Source organism: Delphinapterus leucas, chromosome 7 (assembly GCF_059928025.1).
Source record: "Delphinapterus leucas isolate spDelLeu-1000000601 "Yukka" chromosome 7, BTC_Dleu_Yukka2, whole genome shotgun sequence".
Taxonomy (NCBI): domain Eukaryota; kingdom Metazoa; phylum Chordata; class Mammalia; order Artiodactyla; family Monodontidae; genus Delphinapterus; species Delphinapterus leucas.
This window is the reverse complement of record NC_143135.1, coordinates 83,251,502-83,272,568: the sequence shown is the minus strand read 5'-3', so window position 1 is coordinate 83,272,568 and position 21,067 is coordinate 83,251,502. Positions and strand designations below refer to the sequence as shown.

At 34.8% G+C, this 21,067-nt stretch overlaps 1 protein-coding gene across 2 annotated transcripts in view; it reads right to left on the bottom strand.

Moving 5' to 3' along the window:
* Positions 1-21,067, bottom strand: part of CWF19L2 (CWF19 like cell cycle control factor 2) — a 199,854-nt gene that overhangs the window by 17,357 nt on the left and 161,430 nt on the right. For both annotated transcript variants that reach the window (XR_016393904.1, XM_022560508.2), the window contains exons 14-16: positions 14,115-14,231; positions 9,044-9,199; positions 7,001-7,081 (exon numbers count right to left, since the gene is read on the bottom strand). Coding sequence is in view for 1 of the 2 variants with exons in the window: in XM_022560508.2 (XP_022416216.2) it covers positions 7,001-7,081; positions 9,044-9,199; positions 14,115-14,231 (354 nt within the window). In the remaining variant the exon portion in view is untranslated. The remainder of the gene's footprint in view (positions 1-7,000; positions 7,082-9,043; positions 9,200-14,114; positions 14,232-21,067) is intronic.

The window sequence follows — 21,067 nt, the reverse complement described above, 5'->3', positions numbered from 1 at the left end:
TCATCTTCTTTGGGACTCTCTGTGCTTCCTATACCTGGATATCTATTTCCTTCTTCAGGTTCAGGAAGTTTTCAGCCAAAATTTCATCAAATACATTTTCTATCCCTTTCTCTCTCTCTTCTCTTTCTGTGATCCCTACAATGCAAATTTAGAATGCCTGATGTTGTCCCAGAGGTCCCTTAAGCTAGGCTCATTAAAAAAATTTTTTTATTTTCCCTGTTCTGATTGGGTGATTTTCACTATATTCCAGGTTGCTTATGCATTCTTCTATATCACCTAATCTGTGGCTAATTCCTTCTAGTGTATTTTTCATTTCAGTTATTACATTCTTCAGCTCTGATTGGTACTTTTTAATATTTTCTAGTTCTTTGTTCAAATTCCCACTCTGTTCATTTATTTTTTTCCCCAACTTGAGTTAGCATTCTTATTACTATTGCTCTGAACTCCTTATCAGGTAAATTATTTATCTCTGTTTCAGTAGGGTTTTATTCATTTTTCTTTTCTTGTTTTTTCATTTGAAACATATTCCTTTGTCTGCATGACAGTAGGTGAAAGAGTTACCTATCCTGGTCTTGAAGACATGTCCTTGTGTGGGAGCATCCCAATGCAGTCTGTGTGTGCACAGTGGTTCCAGTGGGAGCTCAATCTGAAGTAAGCCCAGGGTGCCCTGACAGCCACTGCCTTGGTGGGAGGTAGAGCCAGAGCCATGTTTGAGCTGGGGCTTCTCCTATGCTCAGTGGCAGTCACTGCCCTACTGGGGGTGGGATCCAGGCCCAAGAGCTGAAGCAGGAGCCCTGAGGGACCTGCACTTCTCCCAGGTGTGATGGCAGTCTCTACCTTAATTGTGAGCATGGTCAGGGACTGAGGGCTTGGGGCTGCACTTTGAAGTGGTTCCACTTTTTTCTTGATGTGTGTACTTTGGTAAGAGGCTAGGTCAGGGCTGGAGGAGTTGGAGCCACACAACTGAGCTGGTTCCACTCCTTCCCAAGTGTGTGCACCGACATGCACACAAGAAATGGCAGTCTCCACCCTGGGGCTGATTCCTCTCCCTCCCAAGTATGTTGCTCCCATCCTAATCAGAGGCAGGGCCAGGGTTCAACCAAGCCCTGTTCCCTCCAAGTGTGTGCACTCTTGTTGGCAATTGCAGCCTTGACCTTAGCAGGGAGCAACAGCAGAGCAGTAGGGGCTAGAGTAGGAGTCCAGTGCAAACTTGGGGGCACACTGGGGTGGTCTTGGCAAGCCAGCCAGAGCATCATGAAGATTTCAATCTGCTGCCTCCACCCTGGGACTGTGAGCAAGTCTGTGTGCAAGCTCCTCAAGAGCAGAGTTTCCATTTATTACAGCACTCAGGTAAGCCCCACTGGTTTTCTAACCCAGACAGGCTCATCTTCCTCTTGCTGGACCACAGGGATGGAATGCCTAATGTGTGGATTGAATGCTCCGCTCCCCAAGGAAGATCCTGAACATGTGATATTTCTCTCCTCTCTAGGTCACTCTCTAGGGGTGTCAGTCCCAATTAGATCGCTTCTCCTCCCCTCCTATCAAACTCTGTGTGGTTCTTTCTTTACAGTCTAGGTTGCAGAAGAGCTGTTCTGCTAGTCTTTAGGTCACCTTTAGTGAGACTTGCTTTATATGTAGTTGTAGTCTTGATGTGTTTGTGAGGGGAGGTGGGTTCAGCAACGTGCTACTCCACCATTTTGATTCCACCCCTCCCCTAAAATATTTTCAACTGCCATTAAAATCATGTTCTAAAAGAATATTCAATGGCATTGGAAATTATGATATGAGAAGTGAAAAACTTAGGCACAAAAGATGTATGTACATTAGATACCTTTTTCTATAAGATCATGAATTAGACATTTGTGGGGCCGTTGTTTTGTTTTTTAATATATTGTCTGTCCCAATTCACCAGCAAGGGAAAAGAAAAAGACCACAGGCAAATTGTAAAATTATTTGTCTAGTTCTGTGAAAAATGCCATTGGTATTTTGATAGGGATTGTACTGAATCTATAGATTGCCTTGGGTGCTAGGGTCATTTTAACAAAACTGATTCTCCCAGTCCAAGAACACGGTATATCTTTCCATCTTTTTGTTTTATCTTCAATTTCTTGCATCAGTGCCTTATAGCTTTCAGAGTACAGCTCTTTTGCCATCTTAGTTAGATCTATTCCTAGGTATTTTATTCTTTTTGATGTGATGGTAAATGGGATTGTTTCCATAATTTCTCTTTCTGATAGTTCGTTTCTCTTTTCTGATAGTTCATTGTTAGTTTATAGAGATGCAACAGATTTCTGTACATTAATTTTGTATTCTGCAACTTTACTGAGTTCATTGATGAGATCTAGTAGTTTTCTGGTGGTGTGTTTAGGATTTTTCTATGTATAGTGACAGTTTTACTTCTTCCTTTCCAATTTGGATTCTTTTAATTTCTTTTTCTTCTCTGACTGTTATGGCTTGGATTTCCAAAACTATGTTGAATAAAAGTGGTGACTCTGGACATTCTTGTCTTATTCCTGATCTTAGAGGAAACGCTTTCAGCTTTTCCCCATTGAGTATGATGTCAGCTGTGAGTTTGCCATATACGGCCATTATTATGTTGAGGTATGTTCCCTGTATGCCAGCTTTCTGGAGAGTTTTTATCATAAATGGATGTTGGATTTTATCAAAAGCTTTTTCTGCATCATATGGTTTTTATTCTTCAATTTGTTAATGTGGTATGTCACAGTGATTTGTGAATACTGAAAAATCCTTGCATCCCTGGGCTAAATCTCACGTGATCATGGTGAATGATCTTTTTAATGTATTGTTGGATTCATTTTGATAGTATTTGTTGAGGATTTTTGCATCTATGTTCATCAGTGATAATGACCTGTAAGTTTCTTTTTTGTGATATCTTTGGTTTTGGTATCAGGGTGACGTTGGATTCATAGAATCAGTTTGGAAGCATTCCTTCCTCTGTAATTTTTTGGAATAGTGTCAGAAGGATAAATGGTAGAATTCACCTGTGAAGCCATCTGGTTCTAGACTTTTGTTTGTTGGGAATTTTAAAATTACTGACTCAATTTCATTACTGGTAATTGGTCTGTTCATATTTTCTATTTTTTCTTAGTTCAGTCTTGGGAGATTGTACCTTTGAAACACTCTGAATAGCCAAAACAATCTTGAGAAAGAAAAACAAACCTGGAGGAATCATGCTCTCTGACTTCAGATTATATTACAAAGCTATAGTCATTAAAACAGTATGATACTGGCATAAAAACAGACATATAGATCAATGGAACAGAATAGACAGCCCAGAAATAAACCCACATACTTAATGGTAAATTAATCTACGACAAAGGGGGCAAGAATATACAATGAAGAAAAGACAGTCTTTTCAATAAGTAGTGCTGGAAAAACTGGATAGCTACATGTAAAAGAATGAAATTAGAACATTCTCTAATACCATACAAAAATAAAACTCAAAATGGATTAAAACCTAAATTTAAGACTGGATACTATAAAACTCCTAGAGGAAAATACATGCAGAACACTGACTGACATGAATCACAGGAATATTTTTTTGGATCAGTCTCCTAGAGTAAATGAAATAAAAGCAAAAATAAACAAATAGGACCTAAGTAAATTTAACAGCTTTTGAACAGCAAAGAAAATCATCAACAAAATGAAAAGACAAACTCCTAAATGAGAGAAAATTTTTGCAAATGATATGACCAATAAGGGATTAATATCCAACATATATAAACAGCTCATACAACTCAGTATCAAGAAACCAAAAAACCCAATTAAAAAAAAGAAGAACTGAATAGATATTTTTCCAAAGAGGAAATGAAGATGGCCAACAGGCATATGAAAAGATGCTCAACATCGCTAATCATCAGGGAAATGCAAATCAAAACCAAAACCACAATGAAATGTCACCTCACACCTTCAGAACAGCTATCGTTAAAAAGAAAACAAATAACAAATGCTGGCAAGGATGTGAAGAAAAGGGAACCCTCCTACACTGTTGGTGGGAATGTAAAATGGTGCAGCCACTGAGGAAAACAGTATGGAGGTTTCTCAGAAAACTACAAATAGAACTACCATATGACCCAGCAATTCCTCTCTTGAGTATATATATCAGAAAAAAACCCAAAACACTCATTTGAAAAGATATATGCACCCCAATGTTCATAGCAGCATTATTTACAATAGCCAAGATATGGAAGCAACCTAAGTGTCCATTAACAGATGAATGGATAAAGAAGATGTGGTGTATATGGAATACTACTCAGTCATAAAAAAGAACAAATTTTTGCCATTTGCAGCAACATAGATGTACTTGGAAGGCATTATGCTAAGTGAAATAAGTCAGACAGAGAAAGAGAAAGACTGTATGATATCACTTATATGTGGAATCTAAAGAATACAACAAACTAGTGAATAGAAGAAAAAAGAAGCAGACACACAGATACAGAGAACAAACTAGTGGTTACCAGTACCAATGGTGGGGGGCAATACAGGGGCGGGGAAGTTGGAGGTACAAACTACTGAGTGTAAGATAGGCTGAAGGATGTTTTGTACAACACAGGGAATATAGCCAATATTTTGTAATAACTGTAAATGGAAAGTAACCTTTAAAAATTGTATTACTTTTTTTTTAATTTTTAAAAAAGACAATAGACAATGGTTTTACTTTTGAATTAAAACTACCTCCAATAATACAATGAGATTTCAACCTTTGGCCTGGGATATAATAAATAAAATAGTGAATTCTATCAGTCACATGTATCAGGTCTCGCTTTCCAAAACAAAAAATGGGAGAGAAATATTCTAGTGACATCTGCTAGAGGAGGGGTCAGCAAAATTTTAAAAACTTAAAAAACAATTTTAAAACCTATAATAAAATTGTAATTTAAATAAAATAATTTGGGCTTTGCAGTCATAAAATTTCTATTGCAACTCTCAACTCTGTCCTTGTAGCATGAAAGCAGCCAAAAACAGTACCTCTGAAACTTAAAACCTTTGGCACAGCAAAGGAAACCATAAACAAGATGAAAAGACGACTCTCAGAATGCAAGAAAATATTTGCAAATGAAGCAATTCACAAAGGATTAATCCCAAAATTTACAAGCAACTCATGCAGCTCAATCTCAAAAAAACAAACAACCCAATCCAAAAATGGGCATAAGACCTAGACATTTCTCCAAAGAAGATATACAGATTGCCAACAAACACATGAAAGAATGCTCAACATCACTAATCATTAGAGAAATGCAAATCAAAACTAAAATGAGGTATCATCTCACACCAGTCAGAAAGGCTATCATCAAAAAATCTACAAACAATAAACGCTGGAGAGGGTGTGGAGAAAAGGGAACTCTCTTGCACTGTTGGTGGGAATGTAAATTGATACAGCCACTATGGAGAACAGTATGGTGCTTCCTTAAAAAACTAAAAATAGAACTACCATTCGACACAGCAATCCCACTACTGAGCATATACCCTGAGAGAGCCACAATTCAAAAAGAGTCATGTACCACAATGTTCACTGCAGCTCTATTTACAATAGTCAGGACATGGAAGCAACCTAAGTGTCCATTGACCGATGAATGGAAAAAGAAGATGTGGCACATATATACAATGGAATATTACTCAGCCACAAAAAGAAACGAAATTGAGTTATTTGTAGTGAGGTGGATGGACCTAGAGTCTGTCCTACAGAGTGAAATAAGTCAGAAAGAGAAAAACAAATACCATATGCTAACACATATGTATGGAATCTAAAAAAAAAAAAAAGGTTATGAAGAACCTAGCAGCAGGACAGGAATATAGACATAGAGAATGGACTTGAGGACACGGGGGCAGCGGGGGCGGGGGAGGGTAAGCTGGGAAGAAGTGAGAGAGTGGCATGGACTTATATATACTACCAAATGTAAAACAGATAGCTAGTGGGAAGCAGCCACATAGCACAGGGAGATCAGCTCAGTGGTTTGTGACCACCTAGGCGGGTGGGATAGGGAGGTTGGGAGGGAGACACAGAGGGAGGAGATATGGGGATATATGCATATGTATAGCTGATTCACTTTGTTATAAAGCAGAAACTAACACACTATTGTAAAGCAATTATACTCCAGTAAAGATGTTAAGAAAAAAAAAAAGGGATTTAGCTGTATTACTATAAAACTTCATTTACACAAACAGGCAGCAGGCTGGATTTAGCACACAGAGTGCAGTTCCCAACTCCTGCACTAGAATATTAGCTACATAAAGCCTTTGTTTTGTTTCATTATGTATAAAAAGCATCTAGAACAGTGCCTGGTAAATAGCAGGCACTCAATAAACATTCATATAATACTCTTTGAAAAGAAAAAGGAATCCACAGTTCTATTATATATCTATTCCATTTAATGTGTATTTCTAGAAAAGAGGGAGGTCATTACAGAAGTACTCAACCTAAGGGTAACTTGTATCTAAAATCTGATCTGCAAATCAAGATTAAACTATGAAGCATGGTTAGTAAAGTCTCTAAAAGAATAATGTACCCATCATCTAACTCAACTACTGTTTTAAAGGACCATAACAGTAAACCTTTGTATAAGTAAAAAAAAAAAAAAAAAAGAGAGAGAGTTCCATGTTCAAAATAGAGCCTTTAGGAAAATGTTTTTCTCATTATAATTTCAGTAACAAGAAGGCATCTCTCCTCACTTGTCCCAGAGGCTGAGAATCCCATTAAGAGGAACTTTCATGGCAGAGTCTTATGGTTATCATAAACAATCATAGGGACTACAGTGGCAGAGCACCAAAAGATCAGGAATAAACATTCAAATAAGCAAATAAAGAAATAAGGATTTGCTAGACCAGGTAGGATGAAAATAATTTCTTCTTTATTTATGGAATTATATTTCCTTCACCTTTGATCACTCAGCCAAATGGTCTCTTTCTCAAATAAGATATGGAAATTACAAAGGTCCTAAATAGTAGGGTTATTTCTTATATTAAAAAAAATAATACTTACAGACTTTCTGATATCTTTTGAAGAGAGATCAATTAATTTCTTGTTCATAGACCATTCTTCATCAGTTTCCATTAAGGCTTTCTAAGAAACAGCCATTTGTCAATTAAAAAATAATACACAAGTAAATACAAAGAGTTTAAAAGTAAAGTAATATGGTGAATTAATTATAAGGTTTAATATACATGTTAGGTTATTAGTTTGAATGAATTAAGCCTTTAATTTCTGTTATTTAAAATTGAAATTTCTTGATTTCATACAAGTCTTATCTTTAGCCAAAATAATACTATTTTACTCATTCTTAACTCTTGTACTAACTTTAGCTCACCTTTACATGACAAAAACAATCCTTAGTAAGACCAAGCAATTTAATATTGAATGGAATTTGTGAACATAAAGTTCACAAATTCCTTACTCCATTCATAGACATCTACTCAAATAAATTCATTTTGTTTTATTGTTCTTCTTCTGTATATAAGAACAGTAATTTATGTGCTTTCTGGCAGCCAAATACTCGAGCTATTTCTGGCCATAGAAAAAAGGAGTAAAAATGCATGGGAAAAAATACATAGACATGGAATTATAAGACTTTCTAAGCTAATCAATATGACTAGTATTTATGGTAAAGAAATATTTAATAGAAAGAAAAGCCATGGTGATAATTATAAAATAATCTCATTTTTATACATCATTACTAATGAAATAAATTTTAAAGGTGAAATTAACATTCAAATAAGCATAGTTTAAATACATCAGGTATACTGCTGCTCCCTATTTAAAAGACATGGATTGCTTGTGTTGACATTATAATGTAGCACATTCAATATAAAATTGAAGCTAAATCAAATGAGTATATTTTTAACGATCATATAAAAGATACAATATAAAAGAAAAGTAGCATACCATTCTGCTAAGAGATGACATTTCTGTCACCCACCATAAGCAACAGTAGCTGCTCTATGTTGTGCCCTATGTACTTCAATACCTATAGTCACAATCTCCTAGGGCTCACTGAGGAAGTACAAGAGAAAAAAAAAATTGAAGAAAAGCATAATAATCTCTTTCTCAATTGATTCTGTTTAATACAGGACTGACATGGGTTTGGGAATTATCTGGCTTGTTTTCCTATACTTTACTAGCATGACTTCAAAGCAAATAATCAGATGGTTTTTAAAAATTTCTATAGGAAAAGTTGATTTTCACCACCTCATCAACCTTAACAGGCTTAATAACCCTTTTTTAAAATAATTCTTTTTATTGGGATTTACAGTCCATATTAATTAAAATTTACCATCCTATATTGTCTAAATGTTGCATTTGCAAGTTTCTATACCACCTCATAAAACATTATCTTCTTCTTTAATTGTACACGTTACTATTTCATATATGGTTCTACATTTACAAATTTATATTAGTCTATAAATTACACTGCACTCAGGCCAGTATCAAACAAACGCTATTTAGTTAAACCTGCTTGAACATTATAATGACACAATTGCTTAAGAACTCTAATCATTTATTACAATGTCCAAAGATGTATGTCAAGGTTAGATTTTAATTTCTTTTTCAAAGAGCATGATGAGGTATTAAATACTAAAACTTGCAGCAATAACTTGTCTCTGCAATTGTAATTTTTTTTTTTAGCAATTGTAATTTGTACTGTTTGCATGTAACTATGTTTGGCCCTAAGGAATTTACATTATAAATTATAAATTATAAATTTCTAGAGTCATGACTACAATTTTGACTTGAAAGTATTTCAAGGTAGAACTTGATTTTTCATTTGAGAAATGAAAAATTAAAATTATAAATTACCATTTGATAGTATATTCATACTTATAAGTAAGCATGCTTTTTAAAGGTCAAAATCTCAAATTTCTTCTACAGAAATTTATATAGCAGAATTTTTGTGCTTTACTTCATTTCTTTATATGATATAAAATTTCATAAGTACATAGGAGAAAAAATATCAGAATAAAGATAACTATTCATAAAACCATAATACAGCAAAAAATAAGTATGCCTGTAAAGACTATCCATAAATACCTTAAAATAGATGGGAGCCATATCACCCACTTCCTTTGGGAGAGGAATGCATTCATAAACCATATGATACTGTTTCTTCATGCTCATATTCGTTTCTAAAAAGATACAGTCCAATCCTTTATCTTCAAACATCTTTACCAATGATTTTCTAAACATCTGAAGAGAGGAAATGGCTAGGTAAATAACACACTGAGAGGAGATTCAAAATATGAGAACAATAAAAAGTATAATAAATTCTTTTAAAATTAAAAAAATAGTAAACAATGTTTGAACTCTACAATGTTACCTTATAGTTACTTTACTTTCTAAATCTACCACATAATTTCACATAGTTAAGCAATGTGTTTTTTATAACTGAAATGCACTCTGCTCAGTATTATGTATATATTGGAAACAGTGCCAGTAAACTAAAATAAGAAAAGGAAGAGATAAAAATCAAATTTAGGTGGTAAAATATATAGAACTGACAGTAAAATCATAGGAAAACATCCAAAAACCAAAAAAGGTACTCTGAGCAGGTAGGCATCCTTAAATTCAGTAACAGACATGCAGAATTCACTTCCAATTGTTTTTCTATCCTCAAAGTAACTTCATTTGCTGGTTCCCTTCATATGTCTTCTGATCCTTCACTTGCAAATTTTCACTCAGCATAATTCCCTAGAGATTCAACCAGTTTGTTGTTGAGACCCTGCCTAGTTACTGCCATGTGGAGATAGAAGTTCAGGTTTTCCATTCAAGCCTCTGTTGACACCCAAAAATAAGAAAGCCTACAAATTACTGCTGGGTAGGGGTTGGGAGTTCTGGGTTCCAACCAGGTCTCCTCTGATCACTTATTATTGATCACTCATCACTATTCTATTTTCCACTCATTTTATAAAATAAGAACAAGTAGGAAAAAGAATCGAATAATTATAATTTGAGGTAAAGTAAAAAGGTACCTAGTAAGCAACAGATACAGGATTCGCTCTACATTTCTAACCACAGCTATATATATAAGCTCAGCATTTTTTTAAATAAAAAAAATAGTAAACAATGTTTAAACTCTACAATGTTACCTTATAGTTACTTTACTTTCTAAATCTACCACATAATTTCACATAGTTAAGCAACATATTTTTTTTAACTGAAACTCACTCTGCTCAGTATTATGTATATATTGGAAACAGTTCCAGTAAACTAAAATAAGAAAAGGAAGAGATAAAATCACATTTAGGTTTAACTGTTGGATGACTGTTCTAGAGTCTATCTGGATAATAGCGAAGAAGACAGACTTAAGATATCATGGATTATAAATGAAAACTCAAAAGTACTAAATTAGTAGTGATACAAGAATAGTTCAATATTATAAAATATATAAACATCATACTTATAGCCTCAAGGAGGACACATACACACTTTTAAGTACTTCATATATATATATATATATATATATATAATACTTTGATTTAAAAATATGAGTTTAATGGTATAATTTGAGGTTATCAGCTCCATTAAAGCAGGATTTCCCCAAGTTCAATACAACAAATACACTATACATAGTTAAATAATATGCATTCTTTAAAATTTATACGAAAACTAAACAATGAAGAAAGTGTTTTAGTTCATTATCATAAGATACCAAAACTATTTTATGCTTCACAGAGATGTAGAGATCTCATGTTACAGGGGCAAAATAAAATTCCCGTGTTACTAGTAGAAAACACTTCATCCTTCAGGTAATCACTATTTTCCACGTTTCTAAACTATGATTACTCACCTAATTGCAATTCCTCATTTAGTTAACACATCTGGACTTATATTCCTTACAATATATTTAAGTAATCTATACTAGAGTGTTACGATTCTTACACATTACAAACCACATTACAAAAAACTCAGATAAACGCACGTAAAGGAATTTAAAATAAATATTAAAGTATTTTCATTAAAGATACCAAAGCTATTTAGGGCTGATGATATAATATTAATACTATAATTTATTCAAATTTTCTAAATAGAACATGTCTAAAGATAGGATTATCCAAAGATAAATGTTATGCGATAGTACAGAACATACACATTTAATTCTACAACCTTCATGAAGTGACCCCTCAAAAATGACATTAAGATAATTTTCAAAACAGCATAAAGCTATTAGAACAAAGAAAATATGGTAAAAATCAGATCACCCCATATTATCTGACTTAAACACTAGAAAGCTGGTTCACAGTTGAGTGATATAGGAGGAGGCAGTTTAGCAGGGATGGTAAAGAAGAAACCCATGCTACACTGCAGAATCCTCAAAGGGCTCAGGAATTGGCAGCACCAAGGAATTATGGAATTAGAGGTGAAGTTGTAATAAAAAACAGATGGCACAGATGAAAGTCTTTTGAAAAAAAATAACTAACACACCAGATCCCCTCCTCCACACCAGCAGAACACTATAGGATAAACTTCTGGAGAAGGCAAACAACAAAGTTGCTGGGCTAGGAAAACCAGACACAGTTGAGAGTATACAGTCTGAAAACAGGGGCATCATAAAAAATGTTACTTAGTGTTCTTAAATGTTTGACATTCTGCCACACCAGCGTTCTTTCCCAACTCAGCTCCCAGAACACTGGAAAGCAGACATAGATGCTCTAGGCAAGAGACTGAAAGAGTGTTTTCTGGAGAGTCTGACTAGCCCCAAGAAAAAGACCCAATGGTACTAACACTGCAAGTTTTCCACCGAAATGGCCCCACAGTGAAGCCCACTGTAGATAAGCATCAACGACCCCACCACCATACCGCTAATTTGAGATATTTAAAAAATGGACCTACAGTATCTGACTATAACGTATGTTCAAGTTCATTTGTCAAACTGATAAGAATAAACTTAAAGGGGAACAAATTTCACTATATATTTAGTAAAACTAAAAATTTAGATATTATCATTAGAAATCTGTGATTATTCCCACATGCTCTGCTGACTATCTTTGTATATTCTACTAAATACAAGGTCTAAAATTAAATTTAAATGTTACTAGAGGATGGTGATAAAAATTACTTGAAGGAAGTGGTCCCTGAATTTGCAAACATAATTTTTTGCTAAGTCAAGTCATTTTTAACATATATTCTCTAAAAGAGGTGAATGACCATAAGGGTATTAACCAGGGCATAATTAATTTGAGTTTTTGTACATATTTGAAAGTAAAAACAAAAATCAAAAAAAGTACATTTCTTTAAATAAGCTAGAATTCAGATATTTTCTTCATTCACTATCATAGAGTAATTTACACCTTCTAACAACTTCTTTCTATCACAAAAGAGAGCTATAATGCCATTATTTACATAAAACATTTTGGCTTTTCCTCTCTCACTCAATTTTCTATAATGCATCTGGCTTACAAAATCTGCTAAACCATAATGTAACCTATACTAGTATATACCACACCTTTGGGCAGAATTAATGAGTGATTTTATCTCTGCATTTCTCACAACACCTGCATTATCATACACTCAGGCACTCAGTATCTACTGAACTGAATAAATTTCTTCTTTATCCAACTCGGTGTTTTTCATCAAGTAACTTAATTTCTTCTTTTTTTTTGGCGGTACGCGGGCCTCTTCCGCCGCGGAGCACAGGCTCCGGACGCGCAGGCCCAGCGGCCATGGCTCACGGGCCCAGCCGCTGCACGGCACGTGGGATCCTCCCGGACCGGGGCACAAACCCGCGCCCCCGCATCAGCAGGCGGACTCCCAACCACTGCGCCACCAGGGAAGCCCAAGTAACTTAATTTCTTACAAAAACATATAACATACATACTAGATTCCTGTATAACTTAAAATCTTTTTGGCACTTTATTTTTGCTCTAAGTTAAATCAGTTTTGCATGTATACATTTTTAGAAAGCATTCCAGAAAAGTCCCCAAATAATTCTCAAAACCAAATCTGCCACACTTTCCACTTTAAATTATTTACTGCACTGGAATCCACTATTAGAAAAGGAAAAATTTTTTTCACATCAAATACACTTATCCACACTTTTACCCTTGCTGGGCCATAGATGCATTAAAACAGTCTGCCCTTTAACTTTCACAGAATAAACTAAAAGATTTCAGGGAGTTAAAAGACGGAATTTCATGAAATACAGTCAAAATATCTCCTCTCTTGGTATCTTTATCAGCATGATACAAACACTAGTATTAGTCTCTTTAGAAGTCTTAAAATTTTCGTGTTTTCTAACTAGGGGTTCCTATAACCCCTATTCACCCTATTCACTTGTCAGTCATCAGAAAAACAGGACCTGCCTCCCTTCCTTCCTTCCTCTCTCTCTCTCTCTTTTTCTCCCTTCCTTCCTTCCTTCCTTCCTCCCTCCCTCCCTCCCTCCCTCCCTTTCTCTCTCTCTCTCTCTATTTTGGTCATTATAAGGTCTTGCAATTCAGCAGTAATTTCACCCACGTTGTGCCTTTCAATTTCTTGAAGAATCAGACACAGACACAGACATTCATTCACACACACACACACACAATCCCTGAATCCAAAAGGCTATAAGGGAAAAGTATGGAAATTAAAGCTGGTAACAAAATCACGACAAAACATAGCAGCAGAAAAGGTCAATGCCATTATAGGAAAATATGACAATTGCTAAATGTAAACCACTAAGTTCCAAAAATTATTTTTTATTATCTGAAAACATCTTTCCTTTGGCTGTAATTTATTAGCTTACTGTGGTAAGAATGATTATTTCATGTTCCACGAAAGCAAATATTAGAAATCTTACATTGATTTCTTTTAAAGTAAAAATAATTATTATTTGATCATAGTTTATTTAGTAGACAAAAGCTTTCAGTTGTATACCTGGAACTAATATATTATATGACAATTATACCTCAATAAAAATTTTTATTTAAAGCTTTCAATAAAGTAAAAAGGTAGTGAGTGGTGAAAACATCATGACCCACAGTTATACAGAACTATGGAAATGTATACTTGTTTAAATTCAGAAAGTAAAATCATTGAATGAAGGCATAAAACTTGTTAGAATTTATCACAATAGTGTGTAAAAACTGCTCTTGATCATTACAATGGTCGTGAGCATTATCATGCTGACCTGAATTTCCTCCCAGATGTCTTCATCCAATAAGGTAGCTGCTCTATAGTGCTGCAAAGGGACTATCAAGCAGTGCCCTTCAGTAAGAGATCGTAAGTTGGGTAAACATAAATAAACCTATGGGAAAAAAGATGCAAAGGTGAAATGTTATTGCTATTCTCAGTTCTGAAAGATGAGCCCCTCATAGGTTAACATGGCTAACAGTTAATAAAATAAACCTGCTCATAAGTAATATATTATAGTTTAATATTTTAAAGACATTCACTATTTAAAAATTTAAAATCCATGAAGATATCTTTCAATAACCAGAAACTTATTGCATAAGTCTCAATTTTGACTGCTATACCTCAAAGATTAAGCTTACCAAAGGGTAGAATGAATGACACTTTATCCTTCACCTGAGAAAGCTATATGCCTTCAAAGCCCTTGAAACAGCACAAATTTTGCAAGAATAAAAGAAATACATGACCTGGTAATGATACGAAAGTTAAACTGATGCCTATTAATCAGGTCTTCCTTCCCTCATTGGCTGGGAAAAGAGAAATAACCTCTGTATGGCTTTACAGCACTGGTTAAGTTCTATTTATTTACATACATGTATTACCTACAAGCTGGTACTATTTTTTCATTTTACACAAACTGTCTAAAAACAAAAAAGGTCAATTAGTATATATGTAGAGAGGAAAAGGTGTTTATAAGAACCATAAATATTCTTCGACGAGCCTTGATCCTATTTTCTATAATTTTTTGCTAGGTTTTAGCTAGAAAAATTTTATGTAAGAGAATTAATGAATTAATAAATTTATTTATTAATTGCTTTACAAAATTATGCAAATTTTTAAAACTTCACTGTAAGAGGAGAAACTAGGAGTGTGTGTGGATATGGCTATCTACTTAAATTTACAGTTAAATCCCCAAAATATTCACAATTAAAAACAGTATCAGGAATAAGCACTGAAGAGGTGGCCAAGACGTTGGACTAGGAAGACCCTGAGCTCACCTCCTCCCACAGGCACAACAAAATTTCAACTAATTACAGAGCAACTATCTGTAAGAACAACCTGAAGACCAGCAGAAAAGATACTCCACAACTAAAGACATAAAGAAGGAACCACAATGAGACAGGCAACAGCGCTGGAGATGCACTTTAGTCAGGACCTACACCCCCAGGTCAGCAACCCACAAACCAGAGGAATATTACAATTATAGAGGTCCTCCACAAGAAGCAAGGAGTGTGAACCCCACACTGGGCTCCCAGGCAGGGGACCTGCACCATGAAGATGAGCTCCCAGAATGTCTGGCTTTGAAGGCCTGCAAGGTTTGCATATGGGAGAGATCCCAAGGGCAATAGGAAATAGGGACTCCATTCTTAAAGGTTGTCTGCAAAATCTCACATGCTCTGAGTCCTAGCACAGAGGCACTAGTTTGAAAGGAGCCTGTTTCAGACCCACTTGCTGCTCTTGGAGAGCCTCCGAGACAGGCAGGAAGCAACTGGGACTCCCCCTGGGGACAGAAAAGCTGGCAGCAGCCATTTTTGGCAGCTCATTCTACCTCAATAACACCAGCACTGGCAAGCACCATTTCAGAATCCTCCCTCTAGCTTATTAGTGCCAAGGACCAGGCCCGTCCTCCAGCAAGCTGGCATCAGCCCTGAGCCCTGCTAGGCATGCAATGAACCACTTGAGAAGCCTACCCCACCGACCAGCAGCCCCACATCCCATAGGTTGAAACAGACAACCACGAGAAAAGCCTACCCTGCACTCCAGCAGGCCTGCAAGTTGTGCCAAGAGGCACCACAGCCAACTAAGCTGGGGTTCAGCCCCACATACCAGCTCCCCAATGGAAGTTGACCCTACTGCAACAGAAGGGTACATGCAGCCCATATAGGGGGCACCCCCAGGAATAGGGCTCTGGTGACCAAAGGGGTGCATGCTGCCAGGCCCCAAAGGATGTCTCTTATATAAGGCTACTTCTGAAGATGGGGAGAAGTAACTGACATACTTAACACCGAGTGAAAAAACACAGAATTGGGTAAAATGAGGAGATGAAGGAAATGTTCCAAGTGAAGGAACAAGACATAACCTCAGGAAAAAAAAAGAAAAGCAACTAAACAAAGATAAGCAATTGACCCAATAAAGAATTCAAGATAATGATCATAAATATGTTAACTGAACTTGGGAGAAAAAGGAATGAACACATTGACAATTTCAAAAAAGAGTTAGAAAATACAAAGAAGAACCAAAGAGAACTAAAGAATACAAGAACTAAAAGAAAAATATATACTAGAACAAATCAACAGTAGATTGATTCAGAGGAACTGATACAGAGGAACTGATCAGAGATCTGGAAGATCTGGAAGACAGAGTAGTGGAAATCACTCAAGCTGAACAACAACAAAAAAAAGGGTTTTAAAAATGAGGACAGATTGAGAAATACCTCTGAGACAACATCAAGCATACTAATATTCACATTATAGGGGTCCCAGAAGGAGCAGAGAAAGAAAAAGGGGTAGAAAATGTATTCAATGAAATTATGGCTGAAAATTTCCCTAACCTTAAGAAGGAAACAGATATAGGTATAGGAAGCTACGGAGACTTCCAAACAAGATGAACCCAATGTGTCTACACCATGACACATTATAATTAAAATTGCAAAAATTAAAGACGAAGAAAGAATCTTAAGAGCAGCAAGAGAAAAGCAACTAGTTACATATAAGGTAACTCCCATAAGGCTATCAGCTGACTTTTCAGCAGAAATTGCAGGCCAGAAGGGAATGGCATGATATCTTTAAAGTGATGAAAAGAAAAACCTACAACCAACAATACTCTACTTGGCGATGTCATCATTCAGGTCTGAAGGAGAGTTAAAGCATTTTAAAGATAAGCAAAAGCTGAAAGAGTTCAGCACTAAACTGGCTTTACAAGAAATGATAAAAAGATTTCTCTAAGGAGAAAAGAAAAGGCCATAACTAGAAGTAAGAAAATTATGGAAAGAAAAGTCTCACTGGGAAAGGCAAACATACATTAAAGGTAGTAGATCAACCACTTACAAAGCTAATAGGAAGGTTAAGAGATAAAAGTAAAAAAATTATCCATGCCTGCAATAAGTAGTTAAGGGATACACAAAACAGAAAGATGTAAAATATGACAACAAAAACATTAAATGTTGGGGGAAGGGCAGTAAAATGTAGTGTGGTTAGAATGAGTATAAACTTAACAGATCATTAATTTAAAATAAAGATTATATATATATATATGCAAATATGTATGTTGCTACATATGAACATCATGGTAACTAAAAAAATCAAAAACCAGTAATAGATACACAAAAAAGAAAAAGAAATCCAAATGTAACACTAAAGACAGTCATCAAATCACAAGGAAAGAGAGCAAAAGGAGAAGAAAGGAATGAAGAAGAACTATAAAAACAACAGGAATACAATTAACAAAATAGCAACAAAGACACAGAGCAACTAATTTGGTAAAAAAAAAACAAGAATGATACATATGCTGCTTCCAAGAGATTCACTTCAGATCTAAAGACATATACACTGAAAGTGAGGAAACAAAAAATTGTATTTGATGCAACACGATACACCACATAAAAAAACTGAAGAGTATAAATCATATGATCATCTCCATAAATGAAGAAAAAGCTTTAGACAAAATTCAAGACCCATTTATAACAAAAACTCAACAAAATGGGTATACAGAGAACATACACCAATATAATACAGCCATACATGAAAAACTCACAGCCAACATTATACTCAACAGTGAAAAGCTGAAAGCATTTCCTCTAAGATCAGGAATAAAAAGGATGCCCACTCTCACCATCTGTGTTTAGCGACAGCAGAGAAGAAAAAGACAAAAAAAGACTGCAAATTAAAAAGAAGTAAAACTGTCACTGTTTGCAGATGACATGATACTATACATATCAAATCCTAAAGATGCTACAAAAAACTACTATAACAAATAAATGAATTCAGTAAAGTTGCAGGATAAAAGATTAATATACAGAAATCTATTGTTTTTCTATACATTAATAATAAATTATCAGAAAAGGCAAGAAATCAAATCCCATATAAAATTGCATCAAAAAGAAGAAAACACCTAGAAATAAACTTAACTAATCATGTGAAAGACCTATACTCTGAAAACTATAAGACACTAATGAAGGGAACTGATGATACAAAGAAATGGAGAGATATCCTGTGTTCATGGATTGGAAGAAATAACACGGTTAAAATGTCCATATTACTCAAATCAATCTACAAGTTTAATGCAACCCATATTAAAATAACCATGATATTTTTCACAGAATAAAAGACCCTGAATAGCTAAAGCAATCTTAAGAAAAAAAGAACAAACTGCAGGTATCACACTCCCTGAGTTCAGCTGATACTACAAAGCTACAGTAAAATCACAACAGTATGGTACTGGCACAAAAACAGACACAGAGATCAGTTAAGTAGAACAGAAAGCCCAGGAATAAACTCATGAACCTATGGTCAATTAATCTATGGCAAAGGAGGCAAGAATATACAAAGGAAAAGACAGTCTCCTCAATAAGGGGTGCTGGGAAAACTGACCAGCTACATGTAAAAGAATAAAATTAGAACAGTTTCTCACACCATATGCAAAAATTAACTCATAAAACTCCTAGAAGAACACTATAGGCAGAACACTCTGTGACAAAAATCATGGTGTTATGTTTTCACATCAGTCTCCTAAGGCAAAAGAAACAAAATAAAAAATAAACAAATGGGACCTAATTAAACTTAAAAGCTTTTGCACAGCAAAAGACACCATCCACAAAATGAAAAGACAACCTACTGAATGGGAGAAAATATTTGCAAATCATATGACCAATAAGGGGTTAACATCCAAAATATATAAACAGCTCATAAAATTCAATATCAAAAAACCAAATAACCCAATTGAAAAATGGGCAGAAACTAGAATAGATATTTTTCCAAGGAAGATATACAGATGGCTAATAGGCACATGAAAAGTTGCTCAACATTTCTAACCATCAGAGAAATGCAAATCAAAGCCAAAGATATTACCTCACATCTGTGAGAATGGCTATCATCAAAAAGTCTATAAATAACAAATGTTGACAAGGATGTGGAGAAAAGGAAACCCTGTACACTGTTGTTGGGAATGTAAATTGGAAGTCACTACAGAAGACAGTATGGAGGTTCCTCAAAAAACTAAATATAGAACTATCATACGATCCAGCAGTTCCCCTCCCAGGTATACATCTGAAGAAAATGAAAACAATAATTGAAAAGACACATCACCCCAATGTTCACAGCAGTATTATTTACAATAGCCATGATATGGAAGCAACCTAAGTGTCCATCAACAGATGAATAGATAAAGAAGATGTAATACACACACACACACACACAATGGAATATTACTCAGCCATAGTAAAAGAATGAATTCTGCCAATTGTAACAATGTGGATGGATCTAAGAGGTATAATGCTTAGTGAAATAAGTCAGACAAAGAAATACAAACACTGTATGTTATCACTTATATGTGGAATCAAAAAAAAAATAAAATAAGCAAATGAATAAAACAAATACAGAGAACAAGCTAGTGGTTACCAGTGGAGAGAGGGGTGGGGGAGGGGAAAATAAGGACAGGGGTTTAAGAGATACAAACTTCTATGTATAAAATAAATAAGCAACAAGGCTATATTGTACAGCACACGGACATATAGCTATTATTTTGTAATAACTTTAAATGGAGTATAATCTATATAAATACTGAATCACTATGTTATAAACCTGGAACTAACATAATATTGTAAATCAACTATATTTCAATTAAAAAATAACAAATAAATAAAAGAAAAAGAAAAGGAAGCCAACTCTTGCCACTTGTATTTAGCCACAGCAATCAGACAAGTAAAAGAAATAAAAGGAATCTAAACTGGAAAGGAAGAAGTAAAACTCACTGCAGATGACATGATACTATATATAGAAAGTCCTCAAGATGCTACCAAAAATACTATTAGAACTAATAAGTGAATTCAGAAAAGTTGCAGGATACAAAATTAATACACAGAAGTCTGTGGCATTTTTATACACTAATAACAAACAATCAGAAAGAAAAAATTAAGAAAACAGTCTCATTTACAGTTGCATCAAAAAGAACAAAATACCTACAAATAAATCTTACCAAGAAGGTAAACAAGTTGTACTCTGAAAAGTGTAAGATATCGATGAAAGAAAATGAAGATGACAAAAATAAATGGAAAGAAATTCTGTGTTCATAGACTGGAAGAAGTAATATCGTTTAAAATGACCACACTACCCAAGGCAATCTGGAGATTCAATGTAATCCCTATCAAAATACCATTGGCATATTTCACAGAACTAGAACAAATAATTCTAAAATTTGTATAAAAATACAAAAGACCCTGAACAGCCAAAACAATCTTGAGAAAGATGAACAAAGTTGGAGGTATCACACTTCCTGATTTCAAATTATACTACAAAGCTATAGTAATCAAAACAGAATGGTACTGGCATTAAAAACAGACACATAGATCAATGAAACAGAATAGAGAGCCCAGAAATAAACCCATGCTTACATGTTCAATTAATCTACAACAAAAGAAGCAAGAATATACAAAAGGGAAAAGATAGCCTCTTCAATAAATGGTGTTGGGAAAACTGGATAGGTACATGCAAAAGAATCAATCTAGACTACTTTCTCACACCATATTAAAAAAAATTCAAAATGGATTAAAGATTTAAATGTAAGACCTGAAACCAGAAAACTTCTAGAGAAAACTATAGGTAGTACACTCTTTGAAACTGATCTTAGCAACATTTTTTTGCATATGTCTCCTTGAGTAAGGGAAACAGAAGCAAAAATAAATAAATGGGATTACGTCGAACTAAAAAGCTTTTACATAGTGAAAGAAATCATCAA